Source organism: Tinamus guttatus, unplaced genomic scaffold, assembly GCF_059628265.1.
Source record: "Tinamus guttatus ecotype Peru unplaced genomic scaffold, ASM5962826v1 Tinamus_guttatus_pri_ptg001278l, whole genome shotgun sequence".
Classification (NCBI taxonomy): domain Eukaryota; kingdom Metazoa; phylum Chordata; class Aves; order Tinamiformes; family Tinamidae; genus Tinamus; species Tinamus guttatus.
The window spans coordinates 23,620-51,540 of record NW_028289812.1 but is presented as its reverse complement, the minus strand read 5'-3'; the positions used below and the strand labels follow the sequence as shown (position 1 = coordinate 51,540).

The following is a 27,921-nucleotide window of genomic DNA, read 5'->3' as shown; positions in this document are numbered from 1 at the left end:
GCTCCGGCCGCAGTCGCCGGGATGGGGACGAGGAGGAGGATGAGGAGGATGAGGAGCCTCCGCGGAGCCTTCGCGCTCGTCCTGGCGCTGGCGGTGACGGGATGTGAGCGGAGGGGCCCGGGCGTCCGGGTGGGATCTGGGAAGGGGCCCAGGCGTCCGGGAAGGGTCCGGGAATCCGGGAAGGGACCGGGAATCTGGGGAGGGGCCCAGGAGTCCGGGAAGGGCCCAGGAGTCCGGGAAGGGACCGGGAATCCGGGAAGGGGCCCAGGAGTCCGGGAAGGGCCCAGGCGTCCGGCCGGACCGGTCCAACTGGAAGCGCCGACCCGACGGCCGCAGCCAAAGGGGACCCAGTCACCTCTGAGGCATCCCCGGACGCCTGGGCCCCTTCCCGGATTCCTGGGCCCTTCCCGGACTCCTGGGCCCTTCCCGGACTCCTGGGCCCCTTCCCGGACTCCTGGGCCCCTTCCCGGATTCCTGGGCCCTTCCCGGATTCCTGGGCCCTTCCCGGACTCCTGGGCCCTTCCCGGACTCCTGGGCCCCTTCCCGGATTCCTGGGCCCTTCCCGGATTCCCGGTCCCTTCCCGGACTCCTGGGCCCTTCCCGGACTCCTGGGCCCCTTCCCGGACGCCTGGGCCCTTTCCCAGGATCCTGATTCTGACCCTTCTCCCCCCCTCCAGATGCTGCAGAGGAGCCTGAAGACGATTGGATGCCGGGTGAGTTTTATGCAAATAACGGCCCATTATGCAAATGCCTCCATGTATATTCATGAGGAGCCCCCTCGCTGCCTCCCTATTGGCTGGGGGTTGTGACCCCCCCCCAAGGGGCCCCGGCGTCCGGGCGCTGCCCAAACGTTTCCTTCCCCCCCGGGGGTTGCGAAAGGGCCAAATGGGGCAACATGGGGTGGGGGGGGCGGGGAAGGGCCCAGGCGTCCGGGAAGGGCCCAGGAGTCCGGGAAGGGGCCCAGGAATCCGGGAAGGGGCCCAGGCGTCCGGGAAGGGCCCAGGAGTCCGGGAAGGGCCCAGGAGTCCGGGAAGGGCCCAGGCGTCCGGGAAGGGGCCCAGGCGTCCAGGAAGGGCCCAGGCGTCCGGTAAGGGGCCCCGGCGTCCGGCCGCGCTCACGTCCCGTCCCAGGCGGCCCCTGCGGCCTCCAGCGGCACCGGGGCCGGGTCGTGGGCGGTTCCGCCGCCCTCCCGGGTCAGTGGCCCTGGCAGGTCAGTCTGCAGCACCGGGGGGTCCACGTGTGCGGGGGGACCCTGGTGGCGCCGACCTGGGTCCTCACGGCCGCCCACTGCTTCCAAGGGTGAGTGATGGGGCCGGGGGGCGCGTGGGGGCTTCATTGGGTCCCCTTGAACCTCGTTGGGTCCCCTTGGAGTCGTTGGGTCACCTAGAGCATCACTGGATCCACTAGAACATCATTGGATGCCCTAGAGCTTTCTTGGGTCTCCTACAACTTTGTTGGGTCCTTTAGTTCTATTGGGTCCCCTAGAGTGTCAGTGGGTCCCGTTGGAACCATTGGGTCACCTAGAGCATTTTTGGGTCCCCTAGAACCTTCTTGGGTCCTTTGGCCCCATTGGGTCCTTTAGAGCATCAGTGGGGCACCTTCGATGTCATTGGGTCCCTTTAGTCCTCGTTGGGTCCCCTAGAGCATTTTTGGGTCCCCTAGAACCTTCTTGGGTCCATTGGCCCCATTGGGTCCTTTAGAGCATCAGTGGGGCACCTTCAGTGTCATTGGGTCCCTTTAGTCTTCATTGGGTCCCCTAGAGCATCGGTGGGTCCCCTTGGGCATCGTTGGTTCCCCTTGGCACCATTGGGTGACCTAGGATGTCACTGGGGACCTGGAGCTTTGTTGGGTCTCTATGGTCCCCATTGGGTGCCCTAGAGCATCAGTGGGGCCATTCTAACATCATTGGATCCTTTGGCCCCATTGGGTCACCTAGATTGTCATTGGGGCTCTTGAACGTCATTGGGTCCCCTTGGAACCGTTGGGTCACCTAGAGCGTCAGTGGGGCTCCTTGGACGTCATTGGGTCCCCTAGAGCGTCATTGGGTCCCCTGGCCCCGTTGGGTTCCCAAGAGCATCAATGGGACCCCTTGAATGTCATTGGGTCCCCTTGGAACCATTGGGTCACCTAGAGCGTCATTGGGTCCCCTAGAACCTTGTTTGGTCCCTATGGTCCCCGTTGGGTCCCCTAGAGCGTCAATGGGGCCCTTTGAACCTCATTGGGTCCCCTTGGAGCCGTTGGGTCCCCTAGAGCGTCAATGGGTCCCCTAGAACCTGGTTGGGTCCCCTAGAACCTTGTTGGGTCCCTTGGTCCCGTTGGGTCCCCTTGAACATCATTGGGTCCTCTTGGAGTTGTTGGGTCACCTAGAGCGTCTTTGGGTGTCCTTGAACGTCATTGGGTCCCCTTGGAACCATTGGGTCCCTTTAGAACCATTGGGTCACCTAGAGCGTCATTGGGGCCCCTTGAATGTCATTGGGTCCCCTTGGAACCACTGGGTCCCCTAGAGTGTCAATGGGCCCCCTTCAACATCATTGGGTCCTTTTGGAACTGTTGGGTCACCTAGAGCATCACTCCGTCACCTAGAACCTGTTTAGGTCCCCAGGACCTTGTTGGGTGCGCTAGAACCTTGTTGGGTCCCTATGGTCCCCGTTGGGTCCCCTAGAGCGTCATTGGGTGTCCTTGGATGTCATTGGGTTCTCTTGGAACTGTTGGGTCCCCTAGAGCATCAATGGAACCCCTTGAACCTCATTGGGTCCCCTTGGAACCGTTGGGTCACCTAGAGGGTCATTGGGTCCCCTAGAACCTGGTTGGGTCCCCTTGGAACCGTTGGGTCACCTAGAGTGTCGTTGGGTCACTTAGAACCTTCCTGGATCCTTTGGTCGCCCTAGAGTGTCATTGGGTCCCCTTGGAACCACTGGGTCCCCTAGAGCATCAATGGGGCCCGTTGAACGTCATTGGGTCCCCTTGGAGCCATTGGGTCACCTAGAGTATCATTGGGTCCCCTAGAACCTTGTTGGGTCCTTTTGGCTCCCATTGGGTCCCCTAGAACCTTGTTGGGTCCCTTGGTCCTGTTGGGTCCCCTTGAACATCATTGGGTTCCCTTGGAACCATTGGGTCACCTGGAGCGTCATTGGGTCCCCTAGAACCTGGTCGGGTCTTTTGGCCCTATTGGGTCCCCTTGAACCTCATTGGGTTCCCTTAGAACCGTTGGGTCACCTAGAGCATCAATGGGCCCCCTTGAACGTCATTGGGTCCCCTTGGAGCCGTTGGGTCACCTAGGGTTTCACTGGGTCCCCTAGAACCTTGTTTGGTCCCTATGGTCCTTGTTGGGTCACCTAGAGCGTCACTGGGGCCCCTTGAACCTCATTGGGTCCCCTAGAACCTTGTTGGGTCCTTTGGCCCTGTTGGGTCCCCTAGAGCATCAATAGGGCCCCTTGAACGTCTTTGGATCCCCTTGGAACCGTTGGGTCACCTAGAGTGTTGTTGGGTCACTTAGAACTTTCTTGAGTTCTTTGGTCCCCCTAGAGCATCTTTGGGTCTCCTTGCAACCGTTGGGTCACCTAGAGCATCATTGGGTCACGTAGAACCTGGTTGGGTCCCCTAGGACCTTGTTGGGTCTCCTAGAACCTTTTTGGGTCTCCTTGAACGTCATTGGTTTCCCTTGGAACCATTGGGTTACCTGGACCGTCATTGGGTCCTCTAGAACCTTGTTGGGTCTCTTGGTCTTCCTAGAGTGTCATTGGGTCCCCTTGGAACCACTGGGTCCCCTAGAGTGTGAATGGGCCCGTTTAACGTCATTGGGTCCCCTTGGAGCCGTTGGGTCACCTGGAGCGTCATTGGGGCCTCTAGAACCTGTTTGGGTCCCCTAGAACCTTGTTGGGTCCCTTGGCCGCCTTGGGTCCCCTAGAGCATCAATGGGTCCCCTTGAACCTCATTGGGTCCTCTTGGAGCCGTTGGGTCACCTAGAGTGTCATTGGGTCCCCTAGAACCTCATTGGGTCCCCTTGGAGCCATTGGGTCACCTAGGGTGTCATTGGGTCTCCTTGGACGTCACAGGGTCCCCTTGGAACCGCTGGGTCACCTAGAGCGTCATTGGGTCCCCTACAACCTTGTTGGGTGCCCTAGAACCTTGTTGGGTCTCTTGGCCCCGTTGGGTCCCCTAGAGCGTCATTGGGTCCCCTAGGGCATCATTGGGTCCCCTTGAAACCACTGGGTCATCTAGACCCCGTTGGGTCTCCTAGGGTGTCAATGGGGCCCCTTGAACATCATTGGGCCCCCTTGGAGCCGTTGGGTCACCTAGAATGTCATTGGGGCCCCTTGAACGTCGTTGGGTCCCCTTGGAACCGTTGGGTCACCTAGAGCGTCATTGGGTCTCCTAGAGCATCATTGGGTCATCTAGAACCTTGTTGGGTCCTTCTGTCCCCATAGAGTGTCATTGGGTCCCCTTGGAACTGTTGGGTCCCCTAGAGCGTCAATGGGGCCCCTGGAACCTCATTGGGTCCCCTTAGAACCATTGGGTCACCTAGAGGGTCATTGGGTCCCCTAGAACCTTGTTGGGTGCCCTAGAACCTTGTTGGGTCCCTTGGCCCCGTTGGGTCACCTAGAGCGTCAATGGGGCCCCTTGAACCTCATTGGGTCCCCTTGGAACCGTTGGGTCACCTAGAGCGTCATTGGGTCCCCTTGGACCTTGTTTGGTCCCTATGGTCCCCGTTGGGTCCCCTAGAGCGTCACTGGGTCCCCTTGAACGTCATTGGGTCCCCTTGGAACCGTTGGGTCACCTAGAGCGTCATTGGGTCCCCTTGGACCTTGTTTGGTCCCTATGGTCCCCGTTGGGTCCCCGAGAGCGTCACTGGGTCCCCTTGAACGTCATTGGGTCCCCTTGGAACCGTTGGGTCCCCTAGGGTGTCATTGGGTCCCTTGGCCCGATTGTCTGCGACGTCCCCAATGTCCCCAATGTCCCCATTGTCCCTGTTATCCCCAATGTCCCCATTGTCCCCATTATCCCCGTTGTCCCCATTGCTCACCCCATTGCTCACGTTGTCCCCATTGCTCACGTTGTCCCCAATGTCCCCATTGTCCCCATTGTCCTCGTTATCCCCGATGTCTCCCTTGTCCCCAATGTCCCCAATGTTCCTGACGTCCCCATTATCCCCAATGTCCCCAATGTCCCCAGTGTCCCCATTGCCCCCAATGCCCTCATTATCGCCAATGTCCTCATTGTCCCCAATGTCCCCAACGTACCCATTGTCCCCATTGCCCCCATTGTCCCCAACGTCCCCAACATCCCCATTGTCTCCATTATCCCCAATGTCCCCATCGCCCCCAACGTCCCCATTGTCCCCAATGTCCCCATCGTCCCCAATGTCCCCATTGTCCCCAACGTCCCCATTGTCCCCCATGCCCTCAACGTCCCCATGGCCCCCATTGTCCCCATTGTCCCCATCGCCCCCAACATCCCCATTGTCCCCATTGCCCCCAATGTCCCCATTGTCCCCCATGTCCCCAACATCCCCATTGCCCCCAACATCCCCAATGTCCCCATTGCCCCCATTGCCCCCAACATCCCCAATGTCCCCATCGTCCCCAATGTCCCCATCGTCCCCATTGTCCCCATTGTCCCCATCGCCCCCAACATCCCCATTGTCCCCAATGTCCCCATTGCCCCCAATGTCCCCAATGTCCCCATTGCCCCCAACATCCCCATTGTCCCCATTGCCCCTAATGTCCCCATCGTCCCCAATGTCCCCATCGTCCCCATTGTCCCCAATGTCCCCAACGTCCCCATCGTCCCCGCAGCGCCAACGGCTCCCGCGGGGCCCTCCGCGATTGGCTGGTGGTGGCCGGGCGCCTCCGCCTGGGTGACGCCGGGGGACAGGAGCGGCGCCCGGTGGCCCTGTGGCCCCACGAGGGCTACGACGGGGACGTGCGGGGCGGCCACGACCTGGCCCTGCTGCAGCTGGGGACAGCGGTGACGTGGGGACCCCGCGTGGCCCCCGTGTGTCTGCCCCGGCCACGGCACCCGCTGCCCTTCGGGGGCCGCTGTTGGGTGACGGGGTGGGGACACGTGGGCGAGAACGGTGAGATGGGGACGGGGGTGGCACTTGGGGACATTGGGGAGAATGGGGACATTGGAGACAATGGGGACGTTGGGGCCAATGGGGATGTTGAGGTCAATGGGGACAATGGGGACATTGGGGTCAATGGGAGTGTTGGGGCCAATGGGGATGTTGGGGCTATTGGTGACAATGGGGATGTTGGGGACAATGGGGACAATGGGGATGTTGGGGATGTTGGGGACAATGGGGACGTTGGGGGTCAATGGGGACAATAGGGGTCAATGGGGATGTTGGGGACATGGAGGGTGTTGGGGACACCAGGGAGATGGAGGGCACTGGGGACGTTGGGGCCATTGGGGACAATGGGGACATGGGGGACAATGGGGGACAATGGGGACATTGGGGACAATGGGGACATTGGGGACATTGGGGAAAATGGGGACATTGGGGACGTTGGGGGTGTTGGGGGCATTGGGGACAATGGGGACGTTGGGGATATTGGGGACAATGGGGACATTGGGGTCAATGGGGACAATGGGGGTCAATGGGGGCAATAGGGGTCAATGGGGATGTTGGGGACATGGGGGACCCTGGGGACATGGGGGACACTGGGGACATTGGGGATGTTGGGGACGTTGGGGTCAACGGGGACAATAAGGGTCAATGGGGATGTTGGGGACAATGGGGACATTGGGGACGATGGGGATGTTGGGGCCATTGGGGACAATGGGGACAGGGGGATATTGGGGACATTGGGGACAATGGGGATATTGGGGACAATGGGGACGTTGGGGACATTGGGGACACTGGGGATGTTGGACCCATTGGGGACAATGGGGACGTTGGTGACAATGGGGATGTTGGGGACGTTGGTGGAACATTGGGGACGTTGGTGACAATGGGGACATTGGGGACACTGGGGATGTCGGGGCCATTGGGGACAATGGGGACGTTGGTGGCGCTTGGGGACGTGGGGACCCCGCGTGGCCCCCGTGTGTCTGCCCCGGCCCCGGCACCCGCTGCCCTTCGGGGGCCGCTGTTGGGTGACGGGGTGGGGACACGTGGGCGAGAACGGTGAGATGGGGACGGGGGTGGCACTTGGGGACAATGGGGACAATGGGGACAATGGGGACATTGGGGATGTTGGGGGGGTTGGGGGGATTGGGGGCATTGGGGAGAATGGGGACATTGGGGACAATGGGGACGTTGGGGACAACGGGGGTGTTGGGGCCATTGGGGACAATGGGGATGTTGGGGACAATGGGGACGTTGGGGACAATGGGGTCAATGGGGACAATGGGGGTCAATGGGGACGTTGGGGACATTGGGGGCACGTGGTCGAGGGTGGTGTGAATGGGGACATTGGGGACCCCCTGTCCCCCCGTGTCCCCCCGTGTCCCCAATGTCCCCCACTGTCCCCAATGTCCCCATTGTCCCCAGTGTCCCTCCCGGCCGGGTCCCCGCTCCAGCAGGTGGCCCTGGAGCTCCTCAGTCCCCCGACCTGTAACTGTCTCCATGGGCTGCTGCGACGGCCGGAGCTGGCGGCGCCGGCCAAGGCCACCATGGTCTGCGCGGGGACAACGGGGACGACGGGGACAACGGGGGCACATGGGGCATGCCAGGTGACGGGGACATTGGGGACATTGGGGACATTGGGGATAATGGGGACATTGGGGACATGGGGGGTTATGGGGACATTGGGGACATTGGGGACATGGGGCACATTGGGGACATGGGGGGACATTGGGGACATGGGGGCACACGGAGCTGGCGGCGCCGGCCAAGGCCACCATGGTCTGCGCGGGGACAACGGGGACAGCGGGGACAACGGGGGCGCACGGGGCCTGCCAGGTGACGGGGACATTGGGGACATTGGGGACATTGGGGACAATGAGAGACATGGGGACAATGAGGGACATGGGGGACATGGGGACATGGGGGACATTGGAGACATTGGGGACATGGGGGGTTATGGGGACATTGGGGACACAGGGGCACACGGAGCTGGCGGCGCCGGCCAAGGCCACCATGGTCTGCGCGGGGACAACGGGGACAGCGGGGACGACAGGGGCGCACGGGGCCTGCCAGGTGACGGGGACATTGGGGACATGGGGGACATTGGGGATAATGGGGACATGGGGGGTTATGGGGACATTGGGGACATTGGGGACATTGGGGACATTGGGGACATGGATAATGGGGATAATGGGGACATTGGGGACATGGAGGATAATGGGGACATAGGGGGTTATGGGGACATTGGGGACATTGGGGACATGGAGGATAATGGGGATAACGGGGACATTGGGGACATGGGGGACATTGGGGACATGGGGGCACATGGAGCTGGCGGCGCCGGCCAAGGCCACCATGGTCTGCGCGGGGACAAGGGGGACAACGGGGACGCACGGGGGCACATGGGGCCTGCCAGGTGACGGGGACATTGGGGACATTGGGGACATTGGGGGACATGGAGGGAACATGGGTGACATAGGGGACATGGGGGGACATGCAGGCTCATGGGGGGACATGAGGGGACATAGGGGACATCAATGACCCCCGGGTGTCCCCATTGTCCCCATTGTCCCCAAGGCCGACTCGGGTGGTCCTGTCGTGTGCGCCCAGGGTGGGATATAGGGGGACATGGAGGGACATGGAGGGACATGGAGAGACATGGGGGGACATGAGGGGACGTTGGGGACATAGAGGGACATGAGGGGACATGGGGGGACATAGAGGAACATGGAGGGTCATAGAGTGACCTGGGAGCACATGGAGGGACATGGAGGGACATGGAGGGACATTGGGGACATGGAGGGACATGGGGCCTCATGGGGGGACATAGGGACACCCAAGTGACCCCCGTTGTCCCCATTGTCCCCAAGGCCGACTCGGGTGGCCCCGTCGTGTGCGCCCAGGGTGGGATATAGGGGGACATGGAGGGACATGGAGGGACATGGAGAGACATGGGGGGACATGAGGGGACATGGAGAGACATGAGAGGACATGGAGGCTCATGAGGGGACATGAGGGGACATTGGGGACATGGCGCGACATGGGGGGACATGAGGGGACATTGGGGACATGGAGGGACATGGGGGGTCATGAGGGGACATTGGGGACATGGAGGGACATGGGGGGACATGAGGGGACATTGGGGACATGGGGACACCCAAGTGACCCCCATTGTCCCCATTGTCCCCAAGGCGGACTCCGGCGGCCCCGTCGTGTGCGCCCAGGACGGCCGCTGGCTCCAGGCCGCCATCTTGAGCTTCAGCGTGGGCTGCGGCCGCCCGGGGCTCCCGGCCGTGGCCACCGCGGTGGCCGCTCACGCCGGGTGGCTCCGGGGCCACCTCCCCCCGGGGGCCTTCGCGCCCCGGCCCCGGGAGCCGCCGCCGCCCGCGATGGAGGACGGGAAGTGTCTGGGTACGGGGAGGGGCCCCGGCGTCCGGGGGGGATCCGGGAGTCCGGGAAGGGACCGGGAGGACAGGAAGGGGCCCAGGAGTCCGGGAAGGGCCCAGGAATCCGGGAAGGGGCCCAGGAGTCCAGGTGGGATCCAGGGGGGTCCCAGGAGTCCAGGAATGGGGCCCGGGAGGCTGGGAAGGGGCCCAGGCGTCTGGGTGGGATCTGGGAGTCCAGGAATGGGGGCCAGGAGTCCGGGGGCGGGTGGGAAAGGGCCCAGGCGTCCGGGGGGGATCCAGGAAGGGCCCCAGTGTCCGGGAAGGGCCCAGGCGTCCAGGAAGGGAGCAGGAATCTGGGAAAGGGGCCCAGGAATCTGGGAAAGGGGCCCAGGAGTCTGGGGAGGGCCCAGGAGTCCGGGAAGGGACCGGGAAGCCAGGAAGGGGCCCAGGCGTCCGGGTGGGATCCAGGGGGGTCCCAGGAGTCCAGGAATGGGGTCTGGGAAGCTGGGAAAGGGCCCAGGCGTCCGGGAAGGGGCCCAGGCGTCCGGGAAGGGCCCAGGAGTCCGAGAAGGGATCGGGAATACGGGAAGGGCCCGGGGGGGTCCCAGGCATCCGGGAAGGGCCCAGGAGTCTGGGAAGGGCCCAGGAGTTCGGGTGGGATCTGGGAAGGGGCCCAGGCGTCCAGGAATGGGGCCCGGGAGGCTGGGAAGGGCCCAGGAATCCGGGAAGGGCTCAGGAGTCCGGGGGGGATCCAGGAAGGGCCCAGGCATCCGGAAAAGGGCCCCGGTGTCCAGGAAGGGGCCCAGGAGTCCGGGAAGGGCCCAGGCGTCCGGGAAGGGGTCCAGGAATCCGGGAAGGGGCCCAGGCGTCCGGGGGGGATCCGGGAGTCCGGGAATGGGGCCCAGGAGTCCGGGGGGGGTGGGAAAGGGCCCAGGCGTCCGGGAAGGGGCCCAGGAAACCGGGAAGGGGCCCAGGAGTCCGGGAAGGGCCCAGGAGTCTGGGGAGGGGCTGGAAAGCCAGGAAGGGGCCCAGGCGTCCAGGTGGGATCTGGGAAGGGCCCAGGAGTCCAGGAATGGGGCCCGGGAGGCTGGGAAGGGCCCAGGAGTCCGGGAAAGGGCCCAGGCGTCCGGGCGGGCTCCGTGCCGCTCCCGGCGTTCCGGCGTTCCGGCATTCCGGCGGCTCCGTCCCCGCAGGCTGCGGGATGCAGGGGGGGCCCCGGCTGCAGCGCCCCCCCCCGCGGGGGCTCCCGCCCTGGGCCGTGATCCTGGCGTTCCGGGATCGTCCCGTGTGCGCCGGGAGCCTCCTGGGAGCCGGGATCGTCCTGAGCGCGGCCGGCTGCTTCCTGGGGTGGGAGAGCGGGAATGGGGATCCGGGAATGCGGGAATGGGGATGGGGATGGGGATGGGAATGTGGGAATGGGGTCCTGGAATCTGGGAATGGGGATGCGGGAATGGGGATGGGGATGTGGGAATGGGGATGGGAATGGGGATGGGAATGTGGGAATGGAGATGGGAGTGTGGGAATGGGGATGGGAAAACGGGAATGGGGTCCTGGAATCTGGGAATGGGGATGGGAATGCGGGAATGGCGATGGAAATGGGGATGGGAATGCGGGAATGCGGATGGGAATGTGGGAATGGGGATGGGAATGCGGGAATGGGGATGGGAGGCCGGGAATGGGGATGGGAATGCGGATGGGAATCTGGGAATGGGGATGGGAATGCGGGAATGGGGCTGGGAAAACGGGAATGGGGATGGGAATGTGGGAATGGGGATGGGAGTGCGGGAATGGGGATGGGAATGGGGATGGGAATGTGGGAATGGGGATGGGAATGTGGGAATGGGGATGGGAATGTGGGAATGGGGATGGGAATGTGGGAATGGGGATGGGAATGCGGGAATGGGGATGGGAATGGGGATGGGAATGTGGGAATGGGATGGGAATGTGGGAATGGGGATGGGAAACCGGGAATGGGAATCTGGGAATGGGGATGGGAAACTGGGAATGGGGATGGGAAACCAGGAATGTGGCCCTGGAATCCAGGAATGGGGATGGGAATGTGGGAATGGGGATGGGAATGCGGGATTGGGGATGGGAGTGCGGGAATGGGGATGGGAAACTGGGAATGGGGATGCGGGAATGCGGGAATGGGGTCCTGGAGTCCGGGAATGGGGATGGGAATCTGGGAATGGGGACCTGGAAACCGGGAATGGGGCTGGGAATCCGGGAATGGGGATGGAAATACGGGAATGGGGATAGGAATCCGGGAAGGGGGATGGGAATCTGGGAATGGGGATGGGAATGCGGGAAGGGGGATGGGAATGTGGGAATGGGGATGGGAATGCGGGAAGGGGGATGGGAATGTGGGAATGGGGATGGGAATGTGGGAATGGGGATGGGAGTGCGGGAATGGGGATGGGAATGTGGGAATGGGGATGGGAAACTGGGAATGGGGATGGGAAACTGGGAATGGGGATGGGAATGGGAATGTGGGAATGGGGATGGGAGTGCGGGAAGGGGGCCCTGGGATCCGGGAATGGGGCCCAGGAGTCCAGGAAGGGGCCCAGGATTCTGGGAATGGGGGCCCAGGCGTCCGGAAATGGGGTCCTGGAATCCGGGAATGGGGCTGGGAATACGGGAATGGGGATGGGAGGCCAGGAATGGGGATGGGAATGCAGGAATGGGGATGGGAATGCGGGAATGGGGATGGGAAACCGGGAATGGGGTCCTGGAATTTGGGAATGGGGTCCAGGAGTCCGGGAATGGGGTCCTGGAGTCTGGGAAGGGGGTTTGGATTCCGGGAATGGGGCTGGGAATCTGGGAAGGGGGTCCTGGGATCCGGGAAGGGGTCCTGGTGTCTGGGAAAGGGCCCAGGAGTCCGGGAATGGGGCTGGGAATCCGGGAATGGGGCTGGGAGGCCGGGAAGGGGGTTCTGGAATCCGGGAATGAGGTCCTGGAGTCTGGGAATGGGGTTCTGGAATCTGGGAATGGGGCTGGGAATCTGGGAAGGGGGCCTTGGAATCCGGGAATGGGGCTGGGAGGCCGGGAAGGGGGTTCTGGAATCCGGGAATGAGGTCCTGGAGTCTGGGAATGGGGTTCTGGAATCTGGGAATGGGGCTGGGAATCTGGGAAGGGGGCCTTGGAATCCGGGAATGGGGATGGGAGGCCAGGAATGGGGATGGGAATCCGGGAAGGGGGCTGGGACTCCGGGAAGGGGGTCCTGGAATTCGGGAATGGGGTTCTGGAATCTGGGAATGGGGCTGGGAATCCGGGAAGGGGGCCCTGGGATCTGGGAAGGGGCCCAGGATTCCGGGAATGGGGTCCTGGAGTCCGGGAATGGGGTCTTGGAATCTGGGAAAGGGGCCCTGGAATCCAGGAATGGGGTCTGGGAGGCCGGGAAGGCGGGTTTGGATTCTGGGAAGGGGCCCAGGCGTCCGGGAATGGGGTCCGGGAGGCTGGGAAGGGGGTTCTGGAATCTGGGAAAGGGGCCCTGGAATCCAGGAATGGGGTCTGGGAGTCCAGGAAGGGGCCCAGGATTCCGGGAATGGGGGCCCAGGCGTCTGGGAGGGGGGTCTGGGAGTCCGGGAATGGGGTCCTGGAATTTGGGAAGAGGGTCCGGGAGTCCGGGAATGGGGTCCTGGAATTTGGGAAAGGGGCCCTGGAATCCGGGAAAGGGGCCCTGGAATCTGGGAATGGGGCCCTGGAATCTGGAAAGGGGGTCCTGGAATCCAGGAATGGGGTCTGGGAATCCAGGAATGGGGTCCTGGAATCCGGGAATGGGGCCCTGGAATCCGGGAATGGGGCTGGGAATCCAGGAATGGGGTCCTGGAATCCGGGAATGGGGCCCAGGCGTCCGGCCCCCCCTCACCCCACGTCCCCCCCATTGTCCCCAACCAGGCGCCAGGTCCCCGAAAACTGGACGGTGACGACGGCGCCGCCGGGAGGGACCCGGGAATCCGGGAATGGGACCTGGGAATCCGGGAATGGGACCCGGGAATCCGGGAATGGGGCTCCGGAATCCGGGAATGGGACCCGGGAATCCGGGAATGGGGCCCAGGCGTCCGGGTGGCGCCTGTCCCTGCACGGGGCCTTCGTGTCCCCGCGGGGCCGCCACGACCTGGCCCTGCTGCGGGTGTCCCCAAGTGTCCCCTGGGGTCCCCTGCGGCGGCCCCTGTGTCACCCCCGCGCGGGGACGGCGCCCGCCGGGCGCTGCTGGAGCCCCGTGGTGGCACCGGGTGAGTGGCACCGATGTCACCGATGTCCCCAATGTCCCCAAGTGTCACCAAGTGTCACCAAGTGCCACCTCGGGTGTCCCCAAGTGCCACCTCGGGTCCCCTAAGTGTCCCCTGGGGTGTCCCCAAGTGGCACTGAGTGTCACTTTGAGTCCCCTGGGGTGTCCCCAAGTGTCCCCAAGTGTCACCTCGGGTCCCTAAAGTGTCCCCTGCGGTGTCACTGAGTGTCACCTGGGTGTCCCCAAGTGTCCCTAAGTGTCACCTCAGGTCCCCTGGGTGTCCCCAAGTGCCACTTTGGGTGCCCTGGGGTATCCCCAAGTGTCACCTTAGGTCCCCTGGGTGTCCCCTGGGGTGTCCCCAAGTGTCACCTTGAGTGTCACCGAGTGTCCCCAAGTGCCCCCTAGTGTCCCTAAGTGTCACCTCGGGTTCCCTGGGTGGCCCCAAGTGTCACTGAGTGTCCCCTGGGGTGTCCCCAAGTGTCACTGAGTGTCCCCTGGGTGTCCCCAAGTGTCCCCTGGGGTCCCCTGCGGCGGCCCCTGTGTCACCCCCGCGCGGGGACGGCGCCCGCCGGGCGCTGCTGGAGCCCCGTGGTGGCACCGGGTGAGTGGCACCGATGTCACCGATGTCACCGAGTGTCACCAATGTCCCCAAGTGTCACCAAGTGCCACCTCGGGTGTCCCCAAGTGCCACCTCGGGTGTCCCCAAGTGCCACCTCGGGTCCCCTAAATGTCCCCTGGGGTGTCCCCAAGTGGCACTGAGTGTCACTTTGAGTCCCCTGGGGTGTCCCCAAGTGTCCCCAAGTGTCACCTCGAGTCCCTTAAGTGTCCCCTGGGGTGTCACTGAGTGTCACCTGGGTGTCCCCAAGTGCCACTTTGGGTGCCCTGGGGTATCCCCAAGTGTCACCTTAGGTCCCCTGGGTGTCCCCTGGGTTGTCCCCAAGTGTCACTTGAGTGTCACCGAGTGTCCCCAAGTGTCCCCAAGTGTCCCTAAGTGTCACCTCGGGTTCCCTGGGTGTCCCCAAGTGTCACTGAGTGTCACTTTGAGTCCCCTGGGGTGTCCCCAAGTGTCCCCAAGTGTCCCCTGGGGTGTCACTGAGTGTCACCTGGGTGTCCCCAAGTGTCCCTAAGTGTCACCTCAGGTCCCCTGGGTGTCCCCAAGTGCCACTTTGGGTGCCCTGGGGTATCCCCAAGTGTCACCTCAGGTCCCCTGGGTGTCCCCTGGGTTGTCCCCAAGTGTCACTTGAGTGTCACCGAGTGTCCCCAAGTGCCCCCTAGTGTCCCTAAGTGTCACCTCGGGTCCCCTGGGTGTCCCCAAGTGTCCCCTGGGGTCCCCTGGGGTGTCCCGTGTGTCACCCCCGCACGGGGACGGCGCCCGCCGGGCGCTGCTGGAGCCCCGTGGTGGCACCCGGTGAGTGGCACCGATGTCACCAATGTCCCCAACTGTCACCTTGGTCCCCTGGATGTCCCCTGTGGTGTCCACAATGTCCCCAAGTCCCACTTTGGGTCCCCTGGGTGTCCCCAAGTGTCACCTTGAGTCCCCTGGGTGTCCCCGGGGTGTCCCCAAGTGTCACTGGGTGTCCCCAAGTGTCACTGAGTGGCACCTTGGGCCCGTTGGGGTGTCCAAAAGTGTCACCTCAGGTCCCCTGAGTGTCCCCAGTGGTGTCCCCAAGTGTCACTGAGTGTCCCCTGGGTGTCACTGAGTCTCCCCAAGTGTCCCCAAGTGCCACTTCGGGTCCCCCAAGTGTCCCCTGTAATGTCCACAATGTGACCAAGTGCCACCTCAGGTCCCCTAAGTGTCCCCTAGGATGTCCCCAAGTGTCACTGAGTGTCACTTTGAGTCCCCTGGGGTGTCCCCAACTGTCCCCAAGTGCCACCTTGGGTCCCCCAAGTGTCCCCTAGGATGTCCCCAAGTGGCACTGAGTGTCACTTTGAGTCCCTTGGGGTGTCCCCAAGTGTCACCTCAGGTCCCCTGGGTGTCCCCAAGTGTCACTTGAGTGTCACCGAGTGTCCCCAAGTGCCCCCTAGTGTCCCTAAGTGTCACCTCGGGTTCCCTGGGTGTCCCCAAGTGTCCCCTGGGGTCCCCTGGGGTGTCCCCTGTGTCACCCCCGCGCGGGGACGGCGCCCGCCGGGCGCTGCTGGAGCCCCGTGGTGGCACCGGGTGAGTGGCACCGATGTCACCGAGTGTCACCGATGTCCCCAAGTGTCCCCAATGTCCCCAAGTGTCACCAAGTGCCACCTCGGGTGTCCCCAAGTGCCACCTCGGGTCCCCTAAGTGTCCCCTGGGGTGTCCCCAAGTGGCACTGAGTGTCACTTTGAGTCCCCTGGGGTGTCCCCAAGTGTCCCCAAGTGTCACCTCGGGTCCCTTAAGTGTCCCCTGGGGTGTCCCCAAGTTTCACTGAGTGTCACCTGGGTGTCCCCAAGTGTCCCTAAGTGCCACCTTGGGTCCCCCAAGTGTCCCCTAGGATGTCCCCAAGTGGCACTGAGTGTCACTTTGAGTCCCTTGGGGTGTCCCCAAGTGTCACCTCAGGTCCCCTGGGTGTCCCCAAGTGCCCCCTAGTGTCCCTAAGTGTCACCTCGGGTTCCCTGGGTGGCCCCAAGTGTCACCTCGAGTCCCCTGGGTGTCCCCAAGTGCCACCTCGGGTCCCCTAAGTGTCCCCTGGGGTGTCCCCAAGTTTCACTGAGTGTCACCTGGGTGTCCCCAACTGTCCCTAAGTGTCCCCAAGTGTCCCTAAGTGTCACCTCAGGTCCCCTGGGTGTCCCCAAGTGCCACTTTGGGTCCCCTGGGGTATCCCCAAGTGTCACCTTAGGTCCCCTGGGTGTCCCCTGGGGTGTCCCCAAGTGTCACTTGAGTGTCACCGAGTGTCCCCAAGTGCCCCCTAGTGTCCCTAAGTGTCACCTCGGGTTCCCTGGGTGGCCCCAAGTGTCACTGAGTGTCACTTTGAGTCCCCTGGGGTGTCCCCAAGTGTCCCCAAGTGTCACCTCGGGTCCCTTAAGTGTCCCCTGGGGTGTCACTGAGTGTCACCTGGGTGTCCCCAAGTGTCCCTAAGTGTCACCTCAGGTCCCCTGGGTGTCCCCAAGTGCCACTTTGGGTGCCCTGGGGTATCCCCAAGTGTCACCTTAGGTCCCCTGGGTGTCCCCTGGGGTGTCCCCAAGTGTCACTTGAGTGTCACCGAGTGTCCCCAAGTGCCCCCTAGTGTCCCCAAGTGTCACCTCGGGTCCCCTGGGTGTCCCCAAGTGTCCCCTGGGGTCCCCTGGGGTGTCCCCTGTGTCACCCCCCGCGCGGGGACGGCGCCCGCCGGGCGCTGCTGAAGCCCCGTGGTGGCACCCGGTGAGTGGCACCGATGTCACCGATGTCCCCGAGTGTCACCAAGTGTCCCCCAATGTCACCAAGTGTCACCAAGTGTCACCTCGGGGCCCCCTGTGGTGTCCCCAAGTGCCACCTCGGGTGTCCCCAAGTGCCACCTCGGGTCCCCTAAGTGTCCCCTGGGGTGTCCCCAAGTGGCACTGAGTGTCACTTTGAGTCTGCTGGGGTGTCCCCAAGTGTCCCCCAAGTGTCACCTCGGGTCCCTTAAGTGTCCCCTGGGGTGTCACTGAGTGTCACCTGGGTGTCCCCAAGTGTCCCCTAAGTGTCACCTCAGGTCCCCTGGGTGTCCCCAAGTGCCACTTTGGGTCCCCTGGGGTATCCCCAAGTGTCACCTTAGGTCCCCCTGGGTGTCCCCCCGGGTGTCCCCAAGTGTCACTTGAGTGTCACCGAGTGTCCCCAAGTGCCCCCTAGTGTCCCCTAAGTGTCACCTCGGGTTCCCTGGGTGGCCCCAAGTGTCACTGAGTGTCCCCTGGAGTGTCCCCCAAGTGTCACCTTGAGTCCCCTGGGGTGTTCCCAAGTGTCCCCCTCGGGTCTCCTGGGGTGTCCACAATGTCCCCAAGTGCCACTTTGGGTCCCCTAAGTGTCCCCTAGGATGTCCCCAAGTGTCACTGAGTGGCACCTGAGTGTCACCGAGTGTCCCCTGCAGTGTCCCCAAGTGTCACCTCGGGTCCCCTGGGTGTCCCCTGTGGTGTCCACAATGTCCCCAAGTGCCACTTTGGGTCCCCCTGGGGTATCCCCCAAGTGTCACCTTAGGTCCCCTGGGTGTCCCCTGGAGTGTCCCCCAAGTGTCACCTTGAGTCCCCTGGGTGTCCCCAAGTGTCCCCAAGTGTCAGCTCGGGTCCCCTGGGGTGTCCACAATGTCCCCCAAGTGCCACTTTGGGTCCCCTAAGTGTCCCCTACGATGTCCCCAAGTGTCACTGAGTGTCACTTTGAGTTCCCTGGTGTGTCCCCCAAGTGTCACTGAGTGGCACCTGGGTGTCACTGAGTGTCCCCCTGCAGTGTCCCCCAAGTGTCACCTTGGGTCCCCTGGGTGTCCCCTGTGGTGTCCACAATGTCCCCAAGTGCCACCTTGGGTCCCCTAAGTGTCCCCAAGTGTCACGGAGTGTCATCTTGGGTCCCCTGGGTGGTCCCAAGTGTCACTGAGTGTCCCCTGGGTGTCACCAAGTGTCCCCTGGGGTGTCCCCAAGTGTCACTGGGTGTCCCCCAAGTGTCCCCAAGTGTCACCTCAGGTCCCCTGGGTGTCCCCTGGAGTGTCCACAATGTCCCCAAGTGCCACCTTGGATCCGTGGGGTATCCGCAAGTGTCACCTTAGGGCCCCCCTGGGTGTCCCCCTGGGGTGTCCCCCAAGTGTCACTTGAGTGTCACTTTTGAGTCCCCTGGGGTGTCCCCCAAGTGTCCCCAAGTGTCACTGAGTGTCACTTTTGAGTCCCCCTGGGGTGTCCCCAAGTGCCACTTTGGGTGCCCTGGGGTATCCCCAAGTGTCACCTTAGGTCCCCTGGGTGTCCCCTGGGTTGTCCCCAAGTGTCACTTGAGTGTCACCGAGTGTCCCCAAGTGCCCCCTAGTGTCCCTAAGTGTCACCTCGGGTTCCCTGGGTGTCCCCAAGTGTCCCCTGGGGTCCCCTGGGGTGTCCCCTGTGTCACCCCCCGCGCGGGGACGGCGCCCGCCGGGCGCTGCTGGAGCCCCGTGGTGGCACCGGGTGAGTGGCACCGATGTCACCGAGTGTCACCAATGTCCCCAAGTGTCCCCCAATGTCCCCAAGTGTCACCAAGTGCCACCTCGGGTGTCCCCCAAGTGCCACCTCGGGTCCCCTAAGTGTCCCCTGGGGTGTCCCCAAGTGGCACTGAGTGTCACTTTGAGTCCCCTGGGGTGTCCCCAAGTGTCCCCAAGTGTCACCTCGGGTCCCTTAAGTGTCCCCCTGGGGTGTCACTGAGTGTCACCTGGGTGTCCCCAAGTGTCCCTAAGTGTCACCTCAGGTCCCCTCGGTGTCCCCAAGTGCCACTTTGGGTGCCCTGGGGTATCCCCAAGTGTCGGTGTCCCCAAGTGTCACTTGAGTGTCACCGAGTGTCCCCAAGTGCCCCCTAGTGTCCCTAAGTGTCACCTCGAGTCCCCTGGGTGTCCCCAATTGTCCCTAAGTGTCACCTCGGGTTCCCTGGGTGGCCCCAAGTGTCCCCTGGGGTCCCCTGGGGTGTCCCCTGTGTCACCCCCGCGCGGGGACGGCGCCCGCCGGGCGCTGCTGGAGCCCCGTGGTGGCACCGGGTGAGTGGCACCGATGTCACCGATGTCCCCAAGTGTCACCAATGTCCCCAAGTGTCACCAAGTGCCACCTCGGGTGTCCCCAAGTGCCACCTCGGGTCCCCTAAGTGTCCCCTGGGGTGTCACTGAGTGTCACCTGGGTGTCCCCAAGTGTCCCTAAGTGTCACCTCAGGTCCCCTGGGTGTCCCCAAGTGCCACTTTGGGTGCCCTGGGGTATCCCCAAGTGTCACCTTAGGTCCCCTGGGTGTCCCCTGGGGTGTCCCCAAGTGTCACTTGAGTGTCACCGAGTGTCCCCAAGTGCCCCCTAGTGTCCCTAAGTGTCACCTCGGGTTCCCTGGGTGGCCCCAAGTGTCATTGAGTGTCCCCTGGGGTGTCCCCAAGTGTCACCTTGAGTCCCCTGGGGTGTCCCCAAGTGTCCCCTCGGGTCCCCTGGGGTGTCCACAATGTCCCCAAGTGCCACTTTGGGTCCCCTAAGTGTCCCCTAGGATGTCCCCAAGTGTCACTGAGTGTCACTTTGAGTCCCCTGGTGTGTCCCCAAGTGTCACTGTGTGGCACCTGAGTGTCACCGAGTGTCCCCTGCAGTGTCCCCAAGTGTCACCTCGGGTCCCCTGGGTGTCCCCTGTGGTGTCCACAATGTCCCCAAGTGCCACCTTGAGTCCCCTAAGTGTCCCCAAGTGTCACTGAGTGTCATCTTGGGTCCCCTGCGTGGTCCCAAGTGTCACTGAGTGTCACCTGGGTGTCACCAAGTGTCCCCTGGGGTGTCCCAAGTGTCACTGGGTGTCCCCAAGTGTCACCAAGTGTCACCTCAGGTCCCCTGGGTGTCCCCTGGAGTGTCCACAATGTGACCAAGTGCCACCTCAGGTCCCCTAAGTGTCCCCTAGGATGTCCCCAAGTGTCACTGAGTGTCACCTGGGGTCCCCTGGCTGTCCCCAAGTGTCACCTCGGGTCCCTTAAGTGTCCCCTGGGGTGTTCCCAAGTGTCACCTCAGGTCCCCTGGGTGTCCCCAAGTGTCACCTTAGGTCCCCTGGGTGTCCCCTGGGTGTCCGCAAGTGTCACTTGAGTGTCACCGAGTGTCCCCAAGTGCCCCCTAGTGTCCCTAAGTGTCACCTCGGGTTCCCTGGGTGGCCCCAAGTGTCACTGAGTGTCCCCTGGAGTGTCCCCAAGTGTCACCTTGAGTCCCCTGGGGTGTCCCCAAGTGTCCCCTGGGGTCCCCTGGGGTGTCCCCAAGTGTCACTTGAGTGTCCCCAAGTGTCCCCAAGTGCCCCCTAGTGTCCCTAAGTGTCACCTCGGATTCCCTGGGTGGTCCCAAGTGTCATTGAGTGTCCCCTGGAGTGTCCCCAAGTGTCACCTTGAGTCCCCTGGGGTGTCCCCAAGTGTCCCCTCGGGTCCCCTGGGGTGTCCACAATGTCCCCAAGTGCCACTTTGGGTCCCCTAAGTGTCCCCTAGGATGTCCCTAAGTGTCACCGAGTGTCCCCTGGAGTGTCCCCAAGTGTCACTAAGTGTCACCTAGGGTGTCCCCTGTGGTGTCCACAATGTCCCCAAGTGCCACCTTGGGTCCCCTAAGTGTCCCCAAGTGTCACTGAGTGTCACCTCGGGTCCCCTGGGTGTCCCCAAGTGTCACTGGGTGTCCCCTGGGAGGTTGTCCCCAAGTGTCCCCAAGTGCCCCCAAGTGCCACCTCGGGTCCCCTAAGTGTCCCCTGGGGTGTCCCCAAGTGTCACCGAGTATCTCCTGGGTGTCCCCAAGTGTCACCGAGTGTCCCGTAGGTGTCACCACGTGTCTCGTGGGTGTCCCCAGGGTGTCCCCAAGTGTCACTGAGTGTCACCTCAGGTCCCCTGGGTGTCCCCAAGTGTCACCGGGTGTCACCAAGTGTCACCAAGTGTTCCCAAGTGTCACCTCGGGTCCCCTAAGTGTCCCCTGGGGTGTCCCCAAGTGTCACCGGGTGTCCCCAAGTGTCACTGGGTGTCCCCAAGTGCCACCTCGGGTCCCCTAAGTGTCCCCTGGGCTGTCCCCAGGTGTCACCGAGTGTCCCCTGGGTGTCACCACGTGTCTCGTGGGTGTCCCCAGGGTGTCCCCAAGTGTCACTGAGTGTCACCTCGAGTCCCCTGAGTGTTCCCTGGCTGTCCCCAAGTGCCACCTCGGGTCCCCTAAGTGTCCCCTGGGGTGTCCCCAAGTGTCCCTTGGAATCTCCCATGTCCCCAATGTCCCTCAATGTCCCCCATGTCCCTCAATGTCCCCCAATGTCCCCATGTTCCCCCATGTCCTCCAATGTCCCTCATGTCCCCGTGTCCCCCCCATGTCCCCAATGTCCCTCCCTGTCCCCAATGTCCCTCATGTCCCCGTGTCCCTCTATGTCCCTCATGTTCCTGTGTCCCCCCATGTCCCCATGCCCCCAATGTCCCCATGTCCCCAATGTCCCTCATGTCCCTGTGTCCCCCCATGTCCCCAATGTCCCCCCATGTCCCCAAGGTCCCCTCCCTGTCCCCAATGTCCCCAATGTCCCCCCATGTCCCCGTGTCCCTCCATGTCCCCCAATGTCCCTCATGTCCCCAATGTCCCCAATGTCCCTCATGTCCCCAATGTCCCCCCATGTCCCCGTGTCCCCCATGTCCCCCCATGTCCCCAATGTCCCCCCCATGTCCCCAATGTCCCCAATGTCCCCCCATGTCCCCGTGTCCCCCAATATCCCCCATGTCCCCAATGTCCCCCCATGTCCCCAATGTCCCTCCCTGTCCCCCATGTCCCCATGTCCCCCATGTCCCCAATGTCCCCCATGTCCCCAATGTCCCTCCCTGTCCCCCATGTCCCCATGTCCCCAATGTCCCCGTGTCCCCCCATGTCCCCAATGTCCCTCCCTGTCCCCAATGTCCCCAATGTCCCCATGTCCCCAGGCTCGGCCCTCTCTGAGGACCTCCTCAACGTGGAGGTGACAGTGGAAGGTCCCTGCGGTGACGGGGACGTCCCCGATGACGAAACCATCTGTGTCACCCTCCCCCCTGGCGTCACCGCCGCCCAGGTCAGGGGACATTGGGGACATTTGGGGCTCCTTTGGGGTATTTTGGGCTCCTTTGGGGTATTTGGGGATATTTTGGGGGTCTTCGGGGTATTTTGGGGTCCTTTGGGATATTTTGGGGGTCTTTGGGGTATTTTGGGCTCCTTTGTGGTATTTTGGGGTATTTTGGGGTCCTTTGGGGTATTTTGGGGGTCTTTGGGGTATTTTGGGCTCCTTTGTGGTATTTTGGGGTCTTTGGGGTATTTTGGGGTCCTTTGGGATATTTTGGGGGTCTTTGGGGTATTTTGGGGTATTTTGGGGTCTTTGGGGTATTTTGGGGGTCTTTGGGGTATTTTGGGGTATTTTGGGGTCTTTGGGATATTTTGGGGTCCTTTGGGGTATTTGGGGGTCCTTTGGGATATTTTGGGGGTCTTTGGGGTATTTTGGGGTATTTTGGGGTCTTTGGGATATTTTGGGGGTCTTTCGGGTATTTTGGGGTCCTTTGGGGTATTTTGGGTCCTTTGGGATATTTTGGGGGTCTTTGGAGTATTTTGGGCTCCTTTGTGGTATTTTGGGGTATTTTGGGGGTCTTTGGGGTATTTTGGGGTCCTTTGGGGTATTTTGGGGTCTTTGGGATATTTTGGGGGTCTTTGGGGTATTTGGGGCTCCTTTGGGGTATTTTGGGGTTTTTGGGATATTTTGGGGTCTTTGGGATATTTTGGGGGTCTTTGGGGTATTTGGGGGTCCTTTGGGGTATTTTTGGGCTCCTTTGGGGTATTTTGGGATATTTTGGGGTATTTTGGCATCCTTTGGGGTATTTTGGGGGTCTTTGGGTATTTTGGGCTCCTTTGTGGTATTTTGGGGTCTTTGGGGTATTTTGGGGTCCTTTGGGATATTTTGGGGGTCTTTGGGGTATTTTGGGGTATTTTGGGGTCTTTGGGGTACTTTGGGGTCTTTGGGATATTTTGGGGGTCTTTGGGGTATTTTGGGGTCCTTTGGGGTATTTTGGGCTCCTTTGTGGTATTTTGGGGTATTTTGGGGTCCTTTGGGATATTTTGGGGGTCTTTGGGGTATTTTGGGCTCCTTTGTGGTATTTTGGTGTATTTTGGGGTCCTTTGGGGTATTTTGGGGGTCTTTGGGGTATTTTGGGCTCCTTTGTGGTATTTTGGGGTCTTTGGGTATTTTGGGGTCCTTTGGGTTATTTTGGGGTCCTTTGGGATATTTTGGGGGTCTTTGGGGTATTTTGGGGTATTTTGGGGTCTTTGGGATATTTTGGGGGTCTTTGGGGTATTTTGGGCTCCTTTGTGGTATTTTGGGGTCTTTGGGGTATTTTGGGCTCCTTTGGGGTATTTGGGGATATTTTGGGGTCCTTTGGGATATTTTGGGGGTCTTTGTGGTATTTTGGGCTCCTTTGTGGTATTTTGGGCTCCTTTGTGGTATTTTGGGGTCCTTTAGGATATTTGGGGGGTCTTTGGGGTATTTTGGGCTCCTTTGGGGTATTTTGGGGTATTTTGGGGGTCTTTGGGGTATTTTGGGGTCTTTGGGATATTTTGGGGGTCTTTGGGGTATTCTGAGGGTCTTTGGGATATTTTGGGGTCCTTTGGGGTATTTTGGGCTCCTTTGGGGTATTTTGGCGTCCTTTGGGGTATTTTGGGGTCTTTGGGATATTTTGGGGGTCTTTGGGGTATTTTGGGCTCCTTTGGGGTATTTTGGGGTCTTTGGGATATTTTGGGGGTCTTTGGGGTATTTTGGGCTCCTTTGTGGTATTTTGGGGTATTTTGGGGGTCTTTGGGGTATTTTGGGGTCTTTGGGGGTATTTTGGGGTCTTTGGGATATTTTGGGGTCTTTGGGGTATTCTGGGGTCCTTTGGGGTATTTTGGGGTCTTTGGGATATTTTGGGGTCTTTGTGATATTTTGGGGTCTTTGGGTATTTGGGGGGTCCTTTGGGGTCCTTTGGGGTATTTTTGGGGTCCTTTGGGGTATTTTGGGGTCTTTGGGATATTTGGGGGGTCTTTGGGGTATTTTTGGGGTCCTTTGGGGTATTTGGGTTTTTTTGGGATATTTTGGGGGTCTTTGGGGACATTTGGGGGTTCTGGGGACATTTCGGGCTCCTTGGGGACATTCTTGGGGCTTTGGGGTCCCTTTGGGTCCCCTGGGGTCACTTTGGGGTCTTTGGGGACATTTTGGGCTGCTTGGGACATTTTGGGACATTTCTGGGTCTTTGGGGCCATTTTGGGGCTCATTTGGGCCCTTTTGGGTCATTCTTGGGTCTTTGGGGCCATTTTGGGGTCTTTGGGGTCATTTTTGGGCTCCTTGGGCCCCCTTTGGGTCATTTCTGGGGTCTTTGGGGAAATTTGGGGCTCATTAGGGCCATTTTGGGGTCATTTTGGGGCAATTTTTGGTCTCCTTGGGGCCCTTTGGGGGTCATTTCCGGGGTCTTTGGGGACATTTTGGGGCTCATTTGGGCCATTTTCGGGTCTTGGGGGTCATTTTTGGGCACCTTGGGCCGTTTTGGGGCAGTTTTGGGCTCATTTAGGACATTTTGGGTCATTTCTGGGGTATTTGGGGTCATTCTGGGGCTCCTTTGGGACATTTTGGGCTCATTTGGGATATTTCGGGTCATTTCTCAGGTCTTTGGGTCCATTTTGGGGCTCATTTGGGCCATTTTGGGGTGTTTGGGGACATCTTTGGGCTCCTGGGGCCCTTTGGGGTCATTTTGGGGGTCCTTCGGGACATTTTGGGGTCCTTGGGGACATTTTTGGTCATTTTGGGGTCTTTGGGGCCATTTTTGGGCTCCTTGGGGCCCTTTTGGGTCATTCCTGGGGTCTTTGGGGCCATTTTGGGGCTCATTTGGGCCATTTTGGGGCTTCTTGGGGCCATTTTGGGGGAATTTCTTGGTCTTTGAGCAGATTTTGGGTCCCTTGGGGCCATTTTGGGTCATTTCTGGGTTTTTTGGGTCCATTTTGGAGCCATTTGGGATATTTTGGGTCCGCTGGAGCCATTTTGGGGTCTTGGGGTGCATTTTGAGTCATTTCTGGGGTCTTTGGGGCCATTTTGGGGCCCATTTGGGCTATTTTGGGGCTTATTTGGGACATTTTGGGTCGTCCTGGGGTCTTTGGGCCATTTTGGGGCTCATTTGGGCCATTTTGGGATGTTGGGGGCCATTCTGGGTCATTCCTGGGGTCTGTGGGTCATTTTGGGGCTCATTTGGGACATTTTGGGGCTCATTTGGGACATTTCGGGTCATTCTTAGGGTCTTTGGGGCCGTTTGGGGGCTCATTTGGGCCATTTTGGGCCATTTTGGGTCATTTTGGGTCATTGCTGGGGTCTTTGGGGTCATTTTGGGGCTCATTTGGGCCCTTTTGGTGTCTTGGGGGCCATTTTTGGGCTCCTTGGGCCCCATTTGGGTCATTTCTGGGGTCTTTGGGGCCATTTTAGGGCCCATTTGGGCCATTTTGGGGCTCATTTGGGCCATTTCTGGGCTCTTTGAGGCCATTTTAGGGCCCATTTGGGCCATTTTGGGGCTCATTTGGGACATTTCGGGTCATTTTGGGGGCTCATTTGGGACATTCAGGGTCATTTCTGGGGTCTTTGTGCCATTTTGGGGCTCATTCGGGCCCTTTTGGGATCTTGGGGGCCATTTTGCGTCATTCCTGGGGTCTTTGGGCCATTTTGGGGCTCATTTGGGCCATTTTTTGGCTCCTTGGGCCCCTTCCATGGCAATTCTGGGGTCTTTGGGGTCATTTTGGGGCTCATTTAGCCATTTTGGGTCATTTTGGTCTCCTTGGGGCCATTTTGGGTCATTTTTGGGCTGCTTGGGGCCCTTTTGGGTCATTTCCGGGGTCTTTGGGGCCATTTGGGGGCTCATTTGGGCCATTTCTGGGTCTTGGGGGGCCATTTTAGGGTATTTGGGGCCATTTTGTGTCATTTTGGGGCTCATTTGGGCCGTTTTGGGGTCTTGGGGGTCGTTTTTGGTCTCCTTGGGCCCCTTTTGGGGTTATTTCCGGGGTCTTTGGGGCCATTTTGGGGCTCGTTTAGGACATTTTGGGTCATTTCTTGGGTCTTTGGGGCCATTTTGGGGCTCATTTGGGCCATTTTGGGGCTCATTTGGGCCATTTTGGGGTCTTGGGGGTCGTTTTTGGTCTCCTTGGGCCCCTTTTGGGGTTATTTCCGGGGTCTTTGGGGCCATTTTGGGGCTCATTTGGGCCATTTTGGGTCATTTGGGGGTCTTTGGGGCCATTTTGGGTCATTTCTGGGGTCTTTGGGGCCCTTTTGGGTCATTTCCGGGGTCTTTGGGGCCATTTTGGGGCCCATTTGGGACATTTCGGGTCATTTCTGGGCTCTTTGAGGCCATTTTAGGGCCCATTTGGGGCTCATTTTGGGGCCCATTTGGGACATTTTAGGGCTCATTTGGGACATTTAGGGTCATTTCTGGGGTCTTTGTGCCATTTTGGGGCTCATTTGGGGTAATTCTGGGGTCTTTGGGGCCCTTTTGGGGCTCATTTGGGCCCATTTTAGTGTCTTGGAGGTCATTTTGGGGCTCCTTGGGGCACTTTTGGGTCATTTCTGGGGTCTTTGGGGCCATTTTGGGTCGTTTTGGGGTCTTTGGGGCCATTTTGGGTCATTCCTGCCTCCTTGGGGCCATTTGGGGGCTCATTTGGGCCATTTCCGGGGTCTTTAGGGCCATTTGGGGGCTCATTTGGGATGTTTTGGGGCTCATTTGGGCCCATTTTGGGGCTTATTTGGGCCATTTTGGGTCATTTGTGTGGTCTTTGGGGCCATTTTGGGGTCTTGGGGGTCATTTTGGGGCTCCTTGGGCCCCTTTTGGGTCATTTCCGGGGTCTTTGGGGCCATTTTGGGGCCCATTTGGGACATTTCGGGTCATTTCTGGGCTCTTTGAGGCCATTTTAGGGCCCATTTGGGGCTCATTTTGGGGCTCATTTGGGACATTTAGGGTCATTTCCGGGGTCTTTGTGCCATTTTGGGGCTCATTTGGGCCCTTTTGGGATCTTGGGGGCCATTTTGCGTCATTCCTGGGGTCTTTGTGGTCATTTTGGGGCTCATTTGGGCCCTTTTGGGATCTTGGGGGCCATTTTGGGTCATTCCTGGGGTCTTTGGGGCCATTTTGGGGCTCATTTGGGCCATTTCTGGGCCCTTTTGGGCCATTTCTAGGTCTTTGGGGCCCTTTTGGGGCTCATTTGGGGCCATTTTGGGGTCTTTGGGGCCATTTTGGATTCATTTGGGCCATTTCCGGGGTCTTTAGGGCCATTTTTGGGGCTCATTTGGGATGTTTTGGGGCTCATTCGGGCCATTTTGGGTCCCATTTGGCCCCTTTTCGGGCTCCTCGTGGCCATTCTCTGTCCCCTCGGTGCCACCTCCCCGATGTCCCCGCAGGTCCCCCCGGGGGCTCCCCTGGCCTGTGACCGCGGTGGCACCTGGTTCCTGGCGGGACAGCGCCCTCGACGTCACCCTCGACGTCACCATCGACGTCACCATCAATGTCACCATCAATGTCACCGTTGACGTCACCGTCGGGGACGCGGGTGACGTTCACGGCCGCCGCCCCCCACGCGCGCTGGGTGGCCCGCGACGCCCGCGACGCCTTTTTCCTGGACCCCCCCGGTGA

At 60.8% G+C, this 27,921-nt stretch overlaps 1 protein-coding gene across 1 annotated transcript; it reads left to right on the top strand.

Moving 5' to 3' along the window:
* The first annotated feature begins 21 nt into the window (after positions 1 to 21).
* Positions 22 to 27,921, top strand: LOC148590530 (serine protease 53-like). The gene is made up of 12 exons (XM_088538953.1): positions 22 to 103; positions 678 to 713; positions 1,131 to 1,299; positions 5,796 to 6,076; positions 7,496 to 7,677; positions 9,262 to 9,481; positions 10,650 to 10,803; positions 13,354 to 13,378; positions 13,514 to 13,691; positions 23,038 to 23,093; positions 24,233 to 24,324; positions 27,690 to 27,921. The coding sequence occupies exons 1-12, from the start codon at positions 22 to 24 to the stop codon at positions 27,919 to 27,921; spliced, it is 1,707 nt and encodes a 568-aa protein (XP_088395079.1).

What these genes read in the sequence shown, in the direction of transcription:
- LOC148590530 (XM_088538953.1), top strand. Translation starts at nt 22, where the DNA reads ATGGGGACGAGGAGGAGGATGAGGAGGATGAGGAGCCTCCGCGGAGCC. An exon ending in GCCGCCCACTGCTTCCAAGG is followed by an intron (nt 1,300 to 5,795) that starts GTGAGTGATGGG and finishes TCGTCCCCGCAG; the next exon opens with CGCCAACGGCTCCCGCGGGG. An exon ending in GGGCACATGGGGCATGCCAG is followed by an intron (nt 7,678 to 9,261) that starts GTGACGGGGACA and finishes ATTGTCCCCAAG; the next exon opens with GCGGACTCCGGCGGCCCCGT.